Source organism: Poromitra crassiceps, assembly GCF_964638095.1.
Source record: "Poromitra crassiceps genome assembly, chromosome: 8".
Lineage (NCBI taxonomy): Eukaryota > Metazoa > Chordata > Actinopteri > Beryciformes > Melamphaidae > Poromitra > Poromitra crassiceps.
This window is the reverse complement of record NC_139629.1, coordinates 39,901,231-39,916,691: the sequence shown is the minus strand read 5'-3', so window position 1 is coordinate 39,916,691 and position 15,461 is coordinate 39,901,231. Positions and strand designations below refer to the sequence as shown.

General features: G+C 43.5%; 1 protein-coding gene across 1 annotated transcript in view; it reads right to left on the bottom strand.

The window, feature by feature from the left end:
• Nucleotides 1-8,357, bottom strand: part of LOC310780707 (low-density lipoprotein receptor-related protein 1-like) — a gene marked incomplete at its 5' end in the record, with an annotated part of 157,296 nt that extends 148,939 nt beyond the window's left edge. The window contains one exon of the mRNA XM_083641218.1: nucleotides 8,285-8,357. Coding sequence (XP_083497344.1) covers nucleotides 8,285-8,357 — 73 coding nt within the window. The remainder of the gene's footprint in view (nucleotides 1-8,284) is intronic.
• Between the last annotated feature and the right edge of the window lie 7,104 nt (nucleotides 8,358-15,461).

Below are 15,461 nucleotides of genomic sequence, written 5' to 3'. Positions count from 1 at the left end.
TCTCTCTCTCTCTCTCTCTCTCTCTCTCTCTCTCTCTCTCTCTCTCTCTCTCTCTCTCTCTCTCTCTCTCTCTCTCTCTCTCTCTCTCTCTCTCGTCAAACACTACACACACACACACACTTCAGTCTTGATGGTATTGTTTTAGACAGTAACTGAAGGAGGAACTTCAAACTCCGGATTTACAGGAATTGGAGGAGGAACTTCAAACTCAGGGTTCACAAAGAGATCAAAGATATGTCATGTTCAAAATATAAGGAGATGAAATGTGAGATATTTTAATTAGCGTAGCTTAGCACTAGTTACATGTTTGCTAGTCTCTCTCCAGACTATTACGTTGGTGTCCTCTAGAGAGAGAGCGTCAGCGGAGGACCAAAATGCGAGACTCATTAGCCAATGAACAGCCAGGAATGGGTCTCGCGCTACTTTTGCATGCTAAAATAAAGCTGATAATGTACAATTTGATTCAAGGGGGGAAAATCCCTTTCAGAGTACAACACAAATTGTCTATTTTGCTGCAACTCGACAGTGCTGCTTAATCCAGGACCTTACTTCCTGGAACTCTTGAGAGTAAAAAACTGGTCCATTGGAGTGAATGGAGATGTCGGGACTCTTCTATCTACAGTATATGGCTCCGAGCGTGCCTAATTGCTTAAGTTGTTCCTTATTGATTGGTGCCCCAATCAGGATTTCGTGGTGTGAGCCAATCACTGACCAGGATTCCGACACCAGTTTAGAGCTACAAGTGTCCAGTGCAGCATGTAGTAACGTAGTGTATCAGACCCAGAGAGAGAGATCTACAGAGTGCAGTAACGTAGTGTATCAGACCCAGAGAGAGATCTGCAGCATCCAGTAACGTAGTGTATTAGACCCAGAGAGAGATCTGCAGCATCCAGTAACATAGTGTATCAGACCCAGAGAGAGATCTGCAGCATGCAGTAACATAGTGTATCAGACCCAGAGAGAGATCTGCAGCATGCAGTAACATAGTGTATCAGACCCAGAGAGAGATCTGCAGCATGCAGTAACGTAGTGTATCAGACCCAGAGAGAGATCTGCAGCATGCAGTAACGTAGTGTATCAGACCCAGAGAGAGATCTGCAGCATGCAGTAACATAGTGTATCAGACCCAGAGAGAGATCTGCAGCATGCAGTAATGTAGTGTATCAGCGTAAGAACTCTCATGGGTCTGGTGTTGATGCTACATGTTTGCTAATGGTAAGCGTCTTGACAAACAGTGTAAGAAGTGTCTGTGATTTTCTGTAACAGTCATGATACAGATAACACCTCTAATATTTTAGCAACACAACAGCCCTTATTGAGAGAGCAACTGGTTTGGGGTAGAAAGATGTTGGATAACATCACAGACTGCTCAGTGATGAAGTGATGATAGTTTGGACATACTACTAGAGAACAACAAAATGTCATGATGATAATGTAATTTACAAGGTATTAAAATGGGATACTGATTGGTGTGTAGATTGTGAGATGTTAAAGTGTACTTTAGCAGTTGCGGGGGTCAATCTTAGGCTACTAATTGCATTTTTAATAACTGATTAACACATTCACTGCCAGCCGTTTTTCAATACTGTAGTTAGCTTCTGCCAAGGTTTTTTTTTGAGGATTCTGGCTCATATTTCAAGAGCCGAGGATTCGTTTCTGTTAGGATTTTGTGAACACACAATATCTCAAAAGAACTAATAGAATGTGTGCTTTCTCTGTCTAAAAGAGTTAGTTTGTAGAGTTAGTAGTTATGTAAGCATTAGCAGTTGAATACAGCATGGTTTCAGCGTCTGAAAATTGATTCTGAGATAAACTGCTTTTTGTGAAATTCGATAGAACAGTCACTTTAACCATTCATTTTTGGCATCAGTAAGACGTCAGACATCTAAACAATAGTTTTGAACAGTCATTTCCTCCATAACAGCAGGAAACACCCCTCTCCTTCAAACTCCTCCCTCCGTGTGTGTTCTTCTTGGCTGCAGCGGGCGTGTCACAAGCTCGTTTCTGTTGCTGCTGTAACCTCGCGTCACCAGGCTCACTGCTTTGCTGCTACTGTGCCTGTCTGCTGGCGGCCGCTGTGCAAGTCTGGATGGGATCGCTCGTTTCTTGGAGTTTCGGTTGAGAGCTTTGATGAAGCTTTTGCGATTCTGGTCATATTTATGCTGCGTGTTTCAAAGTGTGTTCCCCCCGTAATCTATTATGCAAATTTGCAATCCCGCACCGCCAGCAATCAGCGCGAAAACGAAAGCGTTTTCGCCAATCCATTTTCATGAGAATGGCTTCCTCACACTGCTTTTTGCTTGCCTTCCTCTAGTCAGGAGAGCACTGTCGCCACTTAGTGGGTCGGTGGAATGGGTTGTACACGTTCGGTGGCTTCAATATTTATATAAGAGATGTAAAAGGGTTAGATGCACATCCCACGGTCAAAAAAAAATAATCATTTTTTTGACGTAAAAACACGTCATTGGCAGTCAACCGTTGGATTTTGTTTGACGTAAAAACACGTCATTGGCAGTGAACGTGTTAACATTATGTTTTTGTTTGTTTTGGCGTATCATGCAGCCCTATGCGGACGTCTAATTCAGTTCAGTTAAAGTTTATTGTCATATACCGGCAACAATGCAAACATCTGTCACCTGCAATGAAAATCTTATATTCAGCGCTCATATCAACTTCACTGTAAAAACGTATTAAAAGATTAAAAGAGGTATAAAGATAAAAACATACTTAGAAGTAAGTAAAAAAAACAAGAAGCCCAATTGCAGTTATATATAATATATTATATATATATTTTTTTAATAATCAAATAAAATATAATGGAAGTACATGCAGTTGTTTATTTTAATTATGGATCATAATACAATGCAATTCCAAATGCACTTTTATTTTAAAAGTAGCCACACAGTGAGAAAAAAGAAAGTGAGAAAAAATAAATCATGTATTGCGGAAAAAAGTGATGCATCGATTTAAGATGCATCGAGATGCATCGAGATGCATCGATAATCATACTCGAATCGAATCGTAGCCCTCTGAATCGTAATCGAATCGAATTGTGAGGCCAGTGAAGATTCACAGCCCTACTGGCCATGTGTTTGCCATGCTTCAATGTAGCCTCGAGTCCCCAGCAAAATGAGTAAATTGTGTGATTTCACTATGATTCCAATGAAGTTAGCACAAGGAGTGAATATAGTGCATGGTCATGCACTATATTCACACTCTGCTGTTATCTCTCTGCTGTTATCTCCCCCAGCTACATGATGGTATACTTGTGCTGTAACTGTTCACATCGGCTGCGTCGAGTCACATTGTCGGGGAGCTGCTGCACGCGTGGCCGCGGCGTAGCCCTACGGCACTACGGGGAGGGACTTTGACGGCCGACCATAAATTTGGCTTTACTGACATGAGTGAATAAATGCGTGTGTTACATGTAAACCCGCCTTCCAACGACTGAGGGCAATGACTGTGGATTTGATAGAAGCAGACAGGTTCACGGCAGCCGTCCATGAAATTGGAATCCTATCTCCATACATCAGATCTTCTCAGCTGGCCAGGTGTGAAAGGAAAGCCACCAAGGGGGCCTCGGGAATCGATTCTTCTCCTCCAGTCAAGCATAAAGCCAAGCCTGGCAACATGTGAGGTTCAGACGTGTGTCGTCAGTGAGCCGGTGGTGGAACTGAGACTTGAACCCACGGGGGGAGGAAACAGCAGCTGAAAGTCACTAGAGAGCAGACATGCTGGGTGGTGGTCAGCCCTCAGGCATCAGGTGAGGAGGAGCGGTCAGGCTTGGTGGTGGTCAGCCCCAGGCATCAGGTGAGGAGGAGCGGTCAGGCTTGGTGGTGGTCAGCCCCAGGCATCAGGTGAGGAGGAGCGGTCAGGCTTGGTGGTGGTCAGCCCTCAGGCATCAGGTGAGGAGGAGCGGTCAGGCTTGGTGGTGGTCAGCCCCAGGCATCAGGTGAGGAGGAGCGGTCAGGCTTGGCGGTGGTCAGCCCTCAGGCATCAGGTGAGGAGGAGCGGTCAGGCTTGGCGGTGGTCAGCCCTCAGGCATCAGGTGAGGAGTTCACCCCATCAGTGATGTGGAAGTACAACAGAAGTCACAAAGCCAGTATTCACACAGCTGTGCCAGGTGTCCAGGGCAAACGTTGCAACCCGCTGCGACGTTTGAACAACTCTCTGTTTGCTCTTCCTATGAAATGCATGATGGAAAACACATCTATAGAGAGGCAAAGTGACCGCCTACTTCCTGCTTCAGCGCTGTACCAGAGATTTTCATCCGCCCTTTATTTTCCCATAGACATTTCGTAAAATGCTTATAAAAAAGAGTTTTACCGGTTCAAAACCAAACGTTCAGCTGACGCTATAATCGGGAGAGACCATAGAACATTTCACTCGGACCAAAACTGAAAAAAACAACACCGAAAAAATATTTTCTTCAAACCCGCATTTGTTTTACGTTTTGGTCCCAGTGAAATGTTATGCGATCTCTCCTGTTTCTAAATATATCTGAACCGTTTGGTTTGAACCAGTAAAACTCTTTTTATACGCATTTTTCGAAATGTCGATGGGAAAATAAATGGCAGATGAAAATCTCTGGTACAGTGCTGAAGCAGGAAGTGACGTTTCACTTTGGCTCTCTATTCCCCGCGTCCCAAGATGAAGATGTGTTTTGGGGGGGGTTTACGTTTTCATGTGTAGCCACGCTCAAACGAAGTCAAGTCGAACGAGCCAACATCCTATAACTGACACAGGAAATGATTTAGAAAGCCATCATTCAACCGGAGGGAGAGGAGGAACCACAGATCTTATCACCTGCAGAAAGCCGATGGAGGCATCTTCCAGGCAGCGGCTGCATTAACACACGCCCACACTCCCAGTCGTTTGTTCAATAAGCCAATCGGCTCCTTCTTAGGTCTTAGGAGGTAAAGAGGGTAAATAGCGATGTAGCTAGCAGAAAACGCCAATTACAGTACTACACCCCTGCTATTCACATCACAATCAACAAACACTCTCTCATCTGTGGTGTTACGCCTTCATATGTGCAGGACAACACTGAAGAAGACATTTATGTTCCTGTGGTTTTTAGCTTCTAGCCAGACTTGGATCTATACGATGCTGCAGAGCAGGAAGAGCGAGGGGGAGAAGGGGGATCTTTAGCAGCTACGATGAAGAATCCTACAGCCTGCTCATCTTACATCTTCTCCCTATAGGTCAGGGGGTTTCCTGCATAGAGGCCTTTTTTTGAAAATCCTGACAATGACATGATATATTTGAGTTCAAGACAACCCTGACTGCATATGAACTCAAAATCAAGCATTTTCACTGCCATCATCAAAGTTAAAGTCCCACTTTCTTTCTTTCTTTTTTTTTTTTACGTTGAAATGACTTGAAGTCTGAAACTCGGGGTGCTTTAAGACCCAGTGCTCCACAAGTTCAGTCTTCACGCAGACCTGCTCGTGTTTACTGTCGTGCGTAGTCGCCCCCCAAAGACCCTCTCTGAGCCAGGAAAAAGCCTGCTATAGGTTAAGAGCAAAATGCTATAAGCAGCACTCCAAAAGGCTTGCACGAAAATTTCACTCGTCTGAAGCCAAAGAATGCTTCTGAAAACTGAGACATGTCCGTAACCCACTGCATAAAAGTAGGACGTTTCCGCTATATTTCATTCCAAAATATTTTATTCATGTTTATCTTAGTTCCCCCCCCCCCATGTCTCATTGTAGAAAACCATTTTGGGGGAAATATCTGTGTCACGTCACCTGATGGAGTGCAGTCGCCAGCAGACAGCTTCAGCAGTGCACAATAGCCTTTCCTCCCAGTGGGAAGGCTGCGGGGAGCAATCCAAGATGTGTTATCTGTTGAATTTGTATGAAGGACGCTGAATTTTTCCAGCAGATGTTTTCCAGTGATAGTTCTGAGGAGAAGGTAAGGCCAGGTCCCCATTAAGAGGTCAGGCAAACAGAGTGAAGGCTCCTCAGGAATTCAGCCTCTTTAGCCTATTGACCCACATCTCCGCATGTCACCCAAACCATTCTGCTGCTTTTAAAGCCTGTTGTGGTCCCGTATGTCAGCTTAGTGCTCATTAAGGTAACGCAATATGGATGTGCTAATATTAAACTTCTTATTTTGCAGTATTTACATATAAAAACTTTCAGTTAAGGGGCCTGAAATGCCCCCCAAAGGGGGGGGGGGGTATTTAATTGTCAGCAGAGGTCTTAACATGACTTATAACTTCAATAGTAACCCATAATGTTCTTTAATTTCATGCCACCAAACATTTGTTAGGAGCAAGCCTCGTTTCAAATTTTGAATAAATAAATACCTCATTGGAATACGTCATATCCTGGATGCACTGATTGTAAAGTCATAACAACTGGATAGGCCTACTTGTTGGGTATCAGGTCATACTGGATTTTGTCAGTCGAAAAGATCACATCTTTAGGTACTGAAATACATAAACAACGAAGATCGGCCAAAATAAAGGGCTAAACTATCTACTTCCCTTGACTTTGGTCTCTCCCATTCTTACTCAATCCCAAATGTATGCAGTGATCCAGACCAATCCAGCTCAATCAGCTGACCCTGGGGTTTGTTACTGTCAATCTCAGCCAGAGCCTCCACAACTGATTCTGAGTGAGTGAAGTTTATTTCGTTTCACCCCCCCCCCCCCCCCCCCTTCAGATGGTCCCTCCCCCCTGCAGTCACATCCACGTTGGATTAATGGTCTTCCTGTGTCCAGATGTTAGCCTACATACTTATGGAGGAGGTGGGAGGAGCTTGCTGACTCCTGTAACCTCAGCTATTCCCTTCACTCCAAAATGCCTGACATCAAATTGTGGGAAGCGTAGATTCTGCCACAAAGTCTCCCAACCCAGACAAGGAAGATAACAAAAACCGCACTGATAATGTCAGCTGGCCTCGGTGGCTCAATGGTGACATTAATGTGTTACTTTTGCCCTTGGCTTTGACATGGATTATGACTGTGGAAGGAACTGTCAGCCAAGGAAACAATTGGAGGACAGAAGACATCCACACTCATATAAGGCATGCCTTCTTCATCACACCAGACATTTTTGATTTTTTTCTTTCTTCTTTTTTAGTCTAGAACTATGACAATATATGTACATTGTACAATTCAAAATGTAGTGTAGGCCTACAAAAGATGCATGGTGGTGTGGTTTAGTTTATCCATTATAAGCAAACCCAATTGAATTCTCTAGTACAACCTATGATAAATCAGGCTTGTGACCCAAAAAAAACTACTACATTTGTTGTAGTATTTTCATCATTATGTGTCATACAAAAAAAGTTACAAAAAAAGAGGGAAAGGCAAGCTATTCACTCAACAGGTCAGCAGAGGAAGGAAGGATGCTCTTCATTATTATCAGGGATTGAGAAGCCGCATTTAGATCTGACACTTAAGAGGGTAATTGCACGACTATCAATTAATGTCCCTATCAGACACGACTATCAATTAATGTTGGCTACCTGGCTGTCACTGGGGCCCGTTTGATACATTCTGATTTCAGCTACCGACGCTGCACGTCGGGACAAGCCGCGCCATGAGACTAGTACCTTTACAAGCAAGCAACACAACTGTTGTTTTCATATGCCCAAAGTAACTCAAAACAAACACGAGCACTGATCCGACCAGTGGCTTCCACAGGTTTGATCCCAAACTTAGGCTTGCTGCTCAGATTTTTTTGAACAACAAAACCAGTAACGTTAGGCTATTTCGTTTGTGTGCGTGTGTGCTCAGCATCGAACTGTGGCCATATACACAAGATATACAGGGGGAATTGGGGAATGGTGTTTTTCTTGGATAGCCTAATAGCGAGGATGTCGCCCGTTGTTGTGTCGCAGTCAACCAGATATTGTGTCGTTTTATGCAAATGGTCCGTTAAGTCAAATGTTGATTGCCTTTTAACCGCGTTTACCTGCTGGATATTCCAAGTGTGGATACGGTCAGCTCACTGCCTGCCATCCTCGCAGGCCTTTTCTGTCTGGTCTGGTCACAAATGAGCATTGTGGAAACTCAGACGCATTTTAGACTCAAATGAATAATTGTGCGCACGATTTAAGGCTTTTTCGCGAGGGATCTCTCCCTCAGAGCATAGGCTAACGTTACTGTGTGCGTTATGGAGACAGACAACCTATTTGGTGTCCAACTCTGCTGAATGTAGGCCTGCAACGCAACGTTACACAGATGCTTTGCAGAAAGTGCTCATGCTCCCTCCCTCACTATCACAATGCAAGACAAGAGAACTATGGAGAGAACACAACAGGGTCTTACCTTCGATCGCTCCGGCAGGAGATATGATCTCCAAGCAGAGTATAAATCCCAGGTAGAACCACCTCATCGCCATCTCCTGACTGAGCAATGCCCGATGGCACTGCTGTTAGAAAGGAATACAGGAAAAGTTGGCCAAATTTCTACAACCAAACAAGACGATCAACCACCTCATCCGAACCCCTCCGGGTGCGATTGTCCGTTCAATGGCACCCTCAGACCCGCACACTGAACGCCTTGGATAGGGGCTCCTCCAACAAAAAGAGACTGGCTACAGCCTGGCGAGGCTATAGGCAGCAGTGCAGCTGCACAGTCATGTAGCCTATATTTCTAATTGATTATCGGCATTCAAACATGATGAACAGTGTAGCCCCCTTCTCTATGCTGAGGTTTACACAGCATGCCACCAGAATCGGTCCACTGCTCGGAACTAACGTCTCGGTTCAAATTATTCCATGCCAAACTAAAAAAATAAAATAAAAAGTAACGCGTTTTCCCTCGGAGCGCCAATGCCTCCTTTGCTTGTGGTTACATGAGTGGATGGTATGGTGGATGGTGATTCTCTGAAGCCCGAGCGCTGTGTGGACTCGCCGTGACGTCACCAGCTCGTCTCCTCAAAACCGTGGAAAACGGGAGAAGGGCTGTGTGCGTGCGCATGCGTCACCACGCCTCCTTTTGAGCAACTGGCGGTCTGGAGCCGCCATGTTGGCTCAATATTTATTAGAATGTTTTTTTTCTGGCTAGGTTATGTAGGTCGAAGTCAGTCATTCCCAACCTTTTTCATATCAAGGACCCCTAATTGAGTCCACATAGGGCCACGGACCCCCATTTCGATGAGATTTTGTCTCTCAGACCCAAACCTGGGAACATTTGTAGATATGATTTTGTCCAGAATTCCTTGACTATAGCCTATCTGAAGGTAGAGAGATAACAGAGAAACTAGCATGATAAAAAAAACAGCCACTCTGAATTGGGTTTTTTTTGCTATAAATTATTTTGGACTATCTCACTTTATTTCAAATGGTTGAGCCAGCCTCATTGGAAAGCATGTTCTAGTACCTTCTGGCCTTTGTTGCATGTGACTATTGTAACCTAAATATAAGACACCTTTGCTAATCCAACCGTTTCACCCTCGCCCGTTCACACATCTATCTCTGCACGATGTTGACAGCTTCAAACTCACATTGAAAAGGTACAGAGTGAGACAGTTCAATGAGAGGTGTGTGTGTGTGTGTGTGTGTGTGTGTGTGTGTGTGTGTGTGTGTGTGTGTGTGTGTGTGTGTGTGTGTGTGTGTGTGTGTGGAAGCTCTGCAACTCCTGCATTCCTCACTACATCATGCCCTCTAGTGGTAGGCTATATGAAGATGAGAAATGGATATGATTGTTGTGAAATGGATATATGGATGTATGAGTTTGGCTCAGTGAGGCCGTCTTCCCAGCTTCAGTCAAAGATAATACTTTGCCATAAAAATAGGAAATGATTTGGCTTGGTTGCCAAGGCTAGGGGCAAAAGAGATTTACGCTGTCTGGAGTTCAGATAAAAAGCTCGTCTACCGTATATCCCCACTCTAATAACTCCAATAATCCTGGTTTGTAGTAATAAAGTTCAAAATGTTTCTAAATATATGGAGAAGGATTTTATGTATGTGAAGGTTCACCTTATCCATTTTCAGCTTTGCTACTTCAAGGATAATAAAATAAACATTATCCATAGGGATCCCCACATCTGGATATCAAAATAAGTGGCATCAAAGACGAATAGTTTAGCCTAGTGAAGAATCTCAGAAGTTGAAGAGGGCAGACTGGCACTAACACAGGAATGTGGTTTGCTGGGCAGTGGAAATGATTAACAAATGTATTCATCTTTGATGAAAAAGTCTAGATTTGTGGTAAGCTACCTTGTGGAAAATTGGCCTCCAAAGGCAGCCGTAACCTTAACAAAATTATTTTTAATAGTTGTGAACATGCAGTAGGCTATATAACCTCAGCAGGATTGCTTTTAATAATTGTGAACATACAGTATGTGAAATGTTGAGTATTCTTGTAGCCCCCTCTAACCCTGCAGGGGGCGCTGAATACCTTGGCTTAACTCTCTAAGCCACTATTCAGATCATAACCAACACTTCACTAGCATGAGAAAGAAAACCAAATGTTTGATGCAGCATTTTAATAAATCTTACATGACACATGGAACAACATGGTGATCAAAGAAAAGAAAATGTCAGAGAGAATCTTTGCTGCTGGCACATGTAGGCATTTTTCATTGACATCCCAAGTGGCTCGTAGATGACTCTTTTTACTACACAGTTGTACCGCCCAATTCTTCTTTCCCCACTCAATGTCATTTAATCATGGCTACTAAAAAAACAACAGATGTGTATTTTTCCCCCCTGCTACAAATAGTGAGTGTAACCTCATTCATTGGCACTGCATGGTGTTCTGAATAAAGGGTGCCTTGCAGGGTTTGTCAGCCTCCAGATGTTGATCCAGGCCCAGAGTCACAGTCAGAAGAGAATGCGAGCTATGTGGAGAATCTGTGAAAAACATGCCTGAAGTGTCTGGCTATCTCCTGAATCCAAGCACATCCTCACGCCTCGACCTGAAGCTGCATATAAACACAAACACACAAAGCGAGGGTGTGTGCGTGTGTGTGTGTGTGTGTGTGTGTGTGTGTGTGTGTGTGTGTGTGTGTGTGTGTGTGTGTGCGTGCGTGCGTGTGTGTGTGTGTGTGTGTGTGTGTGGGGGGGGGGGGGGGGGGGGGGGGGGGCAGTATTATGAACATTTAATTGCAACCAAACTATCTCTTGATGCAATTCATTAATGGCCCTTGTGCACTGGAAAAAACAGATTTTTTTTATCAAGTCAGCGAATTTACTTCACATGGGTGTCTTGGCTGTCTGTCAACAGAGTCAATCAACATGTGTAATTGGTCTCACCTCAACCTGAGAATGCCCCTTTTGTGGGAGGAGGTTGGAGTATTGTCATCTTCTATAGGAGAGAGAGAGACAGACGCCAGCATGCTGTGTGGGAGACAGTTTGAAAGAGTGCCAGCGTAAACACTCCCAGACCACATGTTCTCCCAGGGCAGAGAGGCTGGCCTCTCTCCAGGCACATCTGTACACAATCCCCCAGCTTTAGCAAGCCAGGCCAGCCAAGGAGACAGAGCAGGGCAGAGGAGGGAGGGAGGGAGGGAGGGAGGGAGCGAGAGAGAGGAGGGGGGGGGGGTCCACTTCAGTGTTGGGGCCGGTAACTCATTACAAAAGTAACATATTACATAATATATTACTTTTGGCAGTAACTCAGTAATATAACTTATTACCAATAGGATTTCAGTAATATCACAGCAGTTACTTTGTCAAGTAACTCAAGTTACAAATGGATTTACTTTTTTTCTTTGAAATCAAAGCACATATTCAAATAAAGATACAATCATTTCCTAATCAAATTGTGTGTTTTTATGAAAATAACCACTATAGATGACAATAACAAAGGAAAAGGATAACATTTAGAATTTTGGATTGTTTACACTGACTTCAAGACGGTGGAAATTATTTTTCGGGATGGTTCCGGGGCGGCGGCGATGTCATTCTGCTGCTGCTGTTATTTTGGTGAAAGTAATGCAAAAGTAGTGTAATAAGTAACACGTTACTCTACACAGACAGTAATATTGTAAAGCATTACTTTCAAATGAAAGTAACTAGTCATATGTAGTATATTACATTTTGAATGTAGCTTGCCCAACACTGCTCCACTTGCCCAGACAGGGAGAACCTGCTTCTCCTGTGACAAAAGACAGTGTTGCTCTGCCTTCACGCTGGTGTCAATGATGAGCAGCTGATTTGAAATCATCGAAACAAGGAAAAGAATGTGCTGCTTTTACGGTATAATGCAAAGTTAGAAAGAATTGTGTGTTTGTGGGTGTGTTGGTGGTATAAGGCTGACCACCATATTATGTGCAACTGTACATCCTATACATCCCTGCTCTCACACCACTCGAGCTAACATGCTGCAGTCAGCTCGGCTAGCATCATTACCCGAGCTGCCCACATCCTTGAGACAAGATGGATAGCTACATAAATCAAGTCCATGACTCTCACACAGCCATGCTGCATCTGTGGCTCTCTACTGCATGTACAGTATGCAGCACACACACACACACACACACCGTGCCATTGCAGAGAGTGTATTTCCCCCCCAAACTAAATACACTGTGTTTTTAGATTTTAAGATAAAAGGTCTAAATTCTCTGATTCCAGCTTCTTAAATGTGAATATTTTCCGGTTTCTTTACTCCTGTATGACAGTAAACTGATATCATCTTTGAGTTGTGGACAAAACACAATTTGAGGGCGTCATCTTGGACTTTGGGAAACACTGATCGTCATTTGCTACCATTTTCGGACATTTTATAGACCAAACAACTAATCGATGAATCGAGACAATAATCGAAAGATTAATCGATTATGAAAATAATTGTTAGTGGCAGCCCTATCGTGCACCAACCCTTTTTTTTCTTCTTCTTCTCATGATTATGCAACTATTAGTCCAAGTCATATTGTGATTTTGTGGCTATGTGTCAATGGCTGCGTGTTACGCCCATCTGTCTGACATCTCCCACAGCAGCTTCTCTCTGGTGTCGCAGGGTTGCTGCTGGGAAAAGTGTGTCTTTTGTGCGTGTTTTCGCAGAGAGGTAATTACCCAGCATGCTATGCTGACAACACCTGAGGAATGTGGAGCATGCACCAGCAGCCTGTGTTCACCTACCCCCCACCCACAACACCCACCCACCCACCCACCCACACACACACACACACACACACACACACACACACACACACACACACACACACACACACACACACACACACACACACACACACACACACACACACACATACATCTCCTCCCTTCCCATCCCCTCCCCCATACGATTCCATTGGCAGGAGCCCCACTCCAACACAAAGTTCACTATGAATTTAATCACAGGATTCATACATTTGTAGATCATGCAAAAAACAAAAAAAAGCTTGTATTATGTGATACGGAGGTTAGTACTTTGACTCTATCGAGTTAAATTGCATAATCTCCAAACTGTCTATACTGTACAGTTTCAATCATTCATCTGGATATTTCTGTGTGTTTAAGCAGCGGAGGAAACTCTATCCAACACGCCCTGCTCCCAACAGGCCCCACTATTCCCGTTACTGGTGAATTCACTGTGTGTGTGTGTGGGTGTGCGTGCGTGTGTGTGTGTGTGTGTGTGCGTGTGTGTGTGTGTGTGTGTGCGTGCGTGTGTGTGTGTGTGTGTGTGTGTGTGTGTGTGTTTGGCTGGCTCTGCCACTCTGCTGACTGAGTCACTCCCCAAACTGTCCTTGAGCTCAGTGGAACTCGCAGGCAGCCCATCTGGCGGAACACCGGCACACTACGCATATCAAAACATGGCATAGATTGATTTACACAAGGCCAGCAGCCAATCACTCTGGCTGAGCTAATTGTGTGTATGAAAAATGGTCCAATGCAGTTGAAAAAGCATCGGCAAGGGCTGGAAGGAATCATGGCAATAGAGAATAAATGTTAAATAATGTTATCCTTGTGCAAAAATGCAACCAAAAACATCAAGTTTTTACATTGTGTGTGTGTGCAATGCATACATGTGCGTGCATGAGAGAGAGAGAGAGAGAGAGAGAGAGAGAGAGAGAGAGAGAGAGAGAGAGGAGAGAGAGAGAGAGAGAGAGAGAGAGAGATTATTAATTCAGCTGAGTCTCTTCCATTCTGTCTGAACCAGAGGTGCCCCAATTCTTTCCTATGAAGGGCCAAAAATGTATCTGGATGGAGGACCGCGGGCCCAAACAAAAAGTGAATGGCTGACCAATGGTGTGGCTTCATCACTCACTCAGTGTCAACCAGAGTAATTCCTCATATAAGATGACATAGGCCCTACGTAATTTAATAGCGAGGCACTGTGACGTTGCCGTAAAACTCAGATTATGTACTTTTTAGCTGCACAAAATGGACGTTTTGTAAGTCATTACGGTTTTGGTTTTTACAGCACTTTCAAAATCAAAGGAGAATAAGCATGCGTTTGTCAAATGCCATGCGTGCAGGGCCAAAACAAAGCGAGCGCGGGCCAGAAGAGACCCGCGGGGCCCCATATTGGACCGCCACAGTATATGCAATCAGGGTGAAATCCCTTGTGCGTGTAAACCAACATGGAGGCCCGTCCTCTGCCCTTCCTTCTGGGAGGTGGAGTTCTGGTAAAGAGTCGTATAGGAGGAGTAGGCTATCATGCAAATGGTATAGACAGAACATAGTACACTGTATGTATGTATAGACAGAACATAGTACACTGTATGTATATATATAGACAGAACATAGTACACTGTATGTATGTATAGACAGAACATAGTACACTGTATGTATGTATAGACAGAACATAGTACACTGTATGTATGTATAGACAGAACATAGTACACTGTATGTATGTATAGACAGAACATAGCACACTGTATGTATGTATAGACAGAACATAGTACACTGTATGTATGTATAGACAGAACATAGTGCACTGTATGTATGTATAGACAGAACATAGTACACTGTATGTATGTATAGACAGAACATAGTACACTGTATGTATGTATAGACAGAACATAGTACACTGTATGTATGTATAGACAGAACATAGTACACTGTATGTATGTATAGACAGAACATAGTACACTGTATGTATATATATAGACAGAACATAGTACACTGTATGTATGTATAGACAGAACATAGTACACTGTATGTATGTATAGACAGAACATAGTACACTGTATGTATGTATAGACAGAACATAGTACACTGTATGTATGTATAGACAGAACATAGCACACTGTATGTATGTATAGACAGAACATAGTACACTGTATGTATGTATAGACAGAACATAGTGCACTGTATGTATGTATAGACAGAACATAGTACACTGTATGTATGTATAGACAGAACATAGTACACTGTATGTATGTATAGACAGAACATAGTACACTGTATGTATGTATAGACAGAACATAGTACACTGTATGTATGTATAGACAGAACATAGTACACTGTATGTATATATATAGACAGAACATAGTACACTGTATGTATGTATAGACAGAACATAGTACACTGTATGTATGTATAGACAGAAC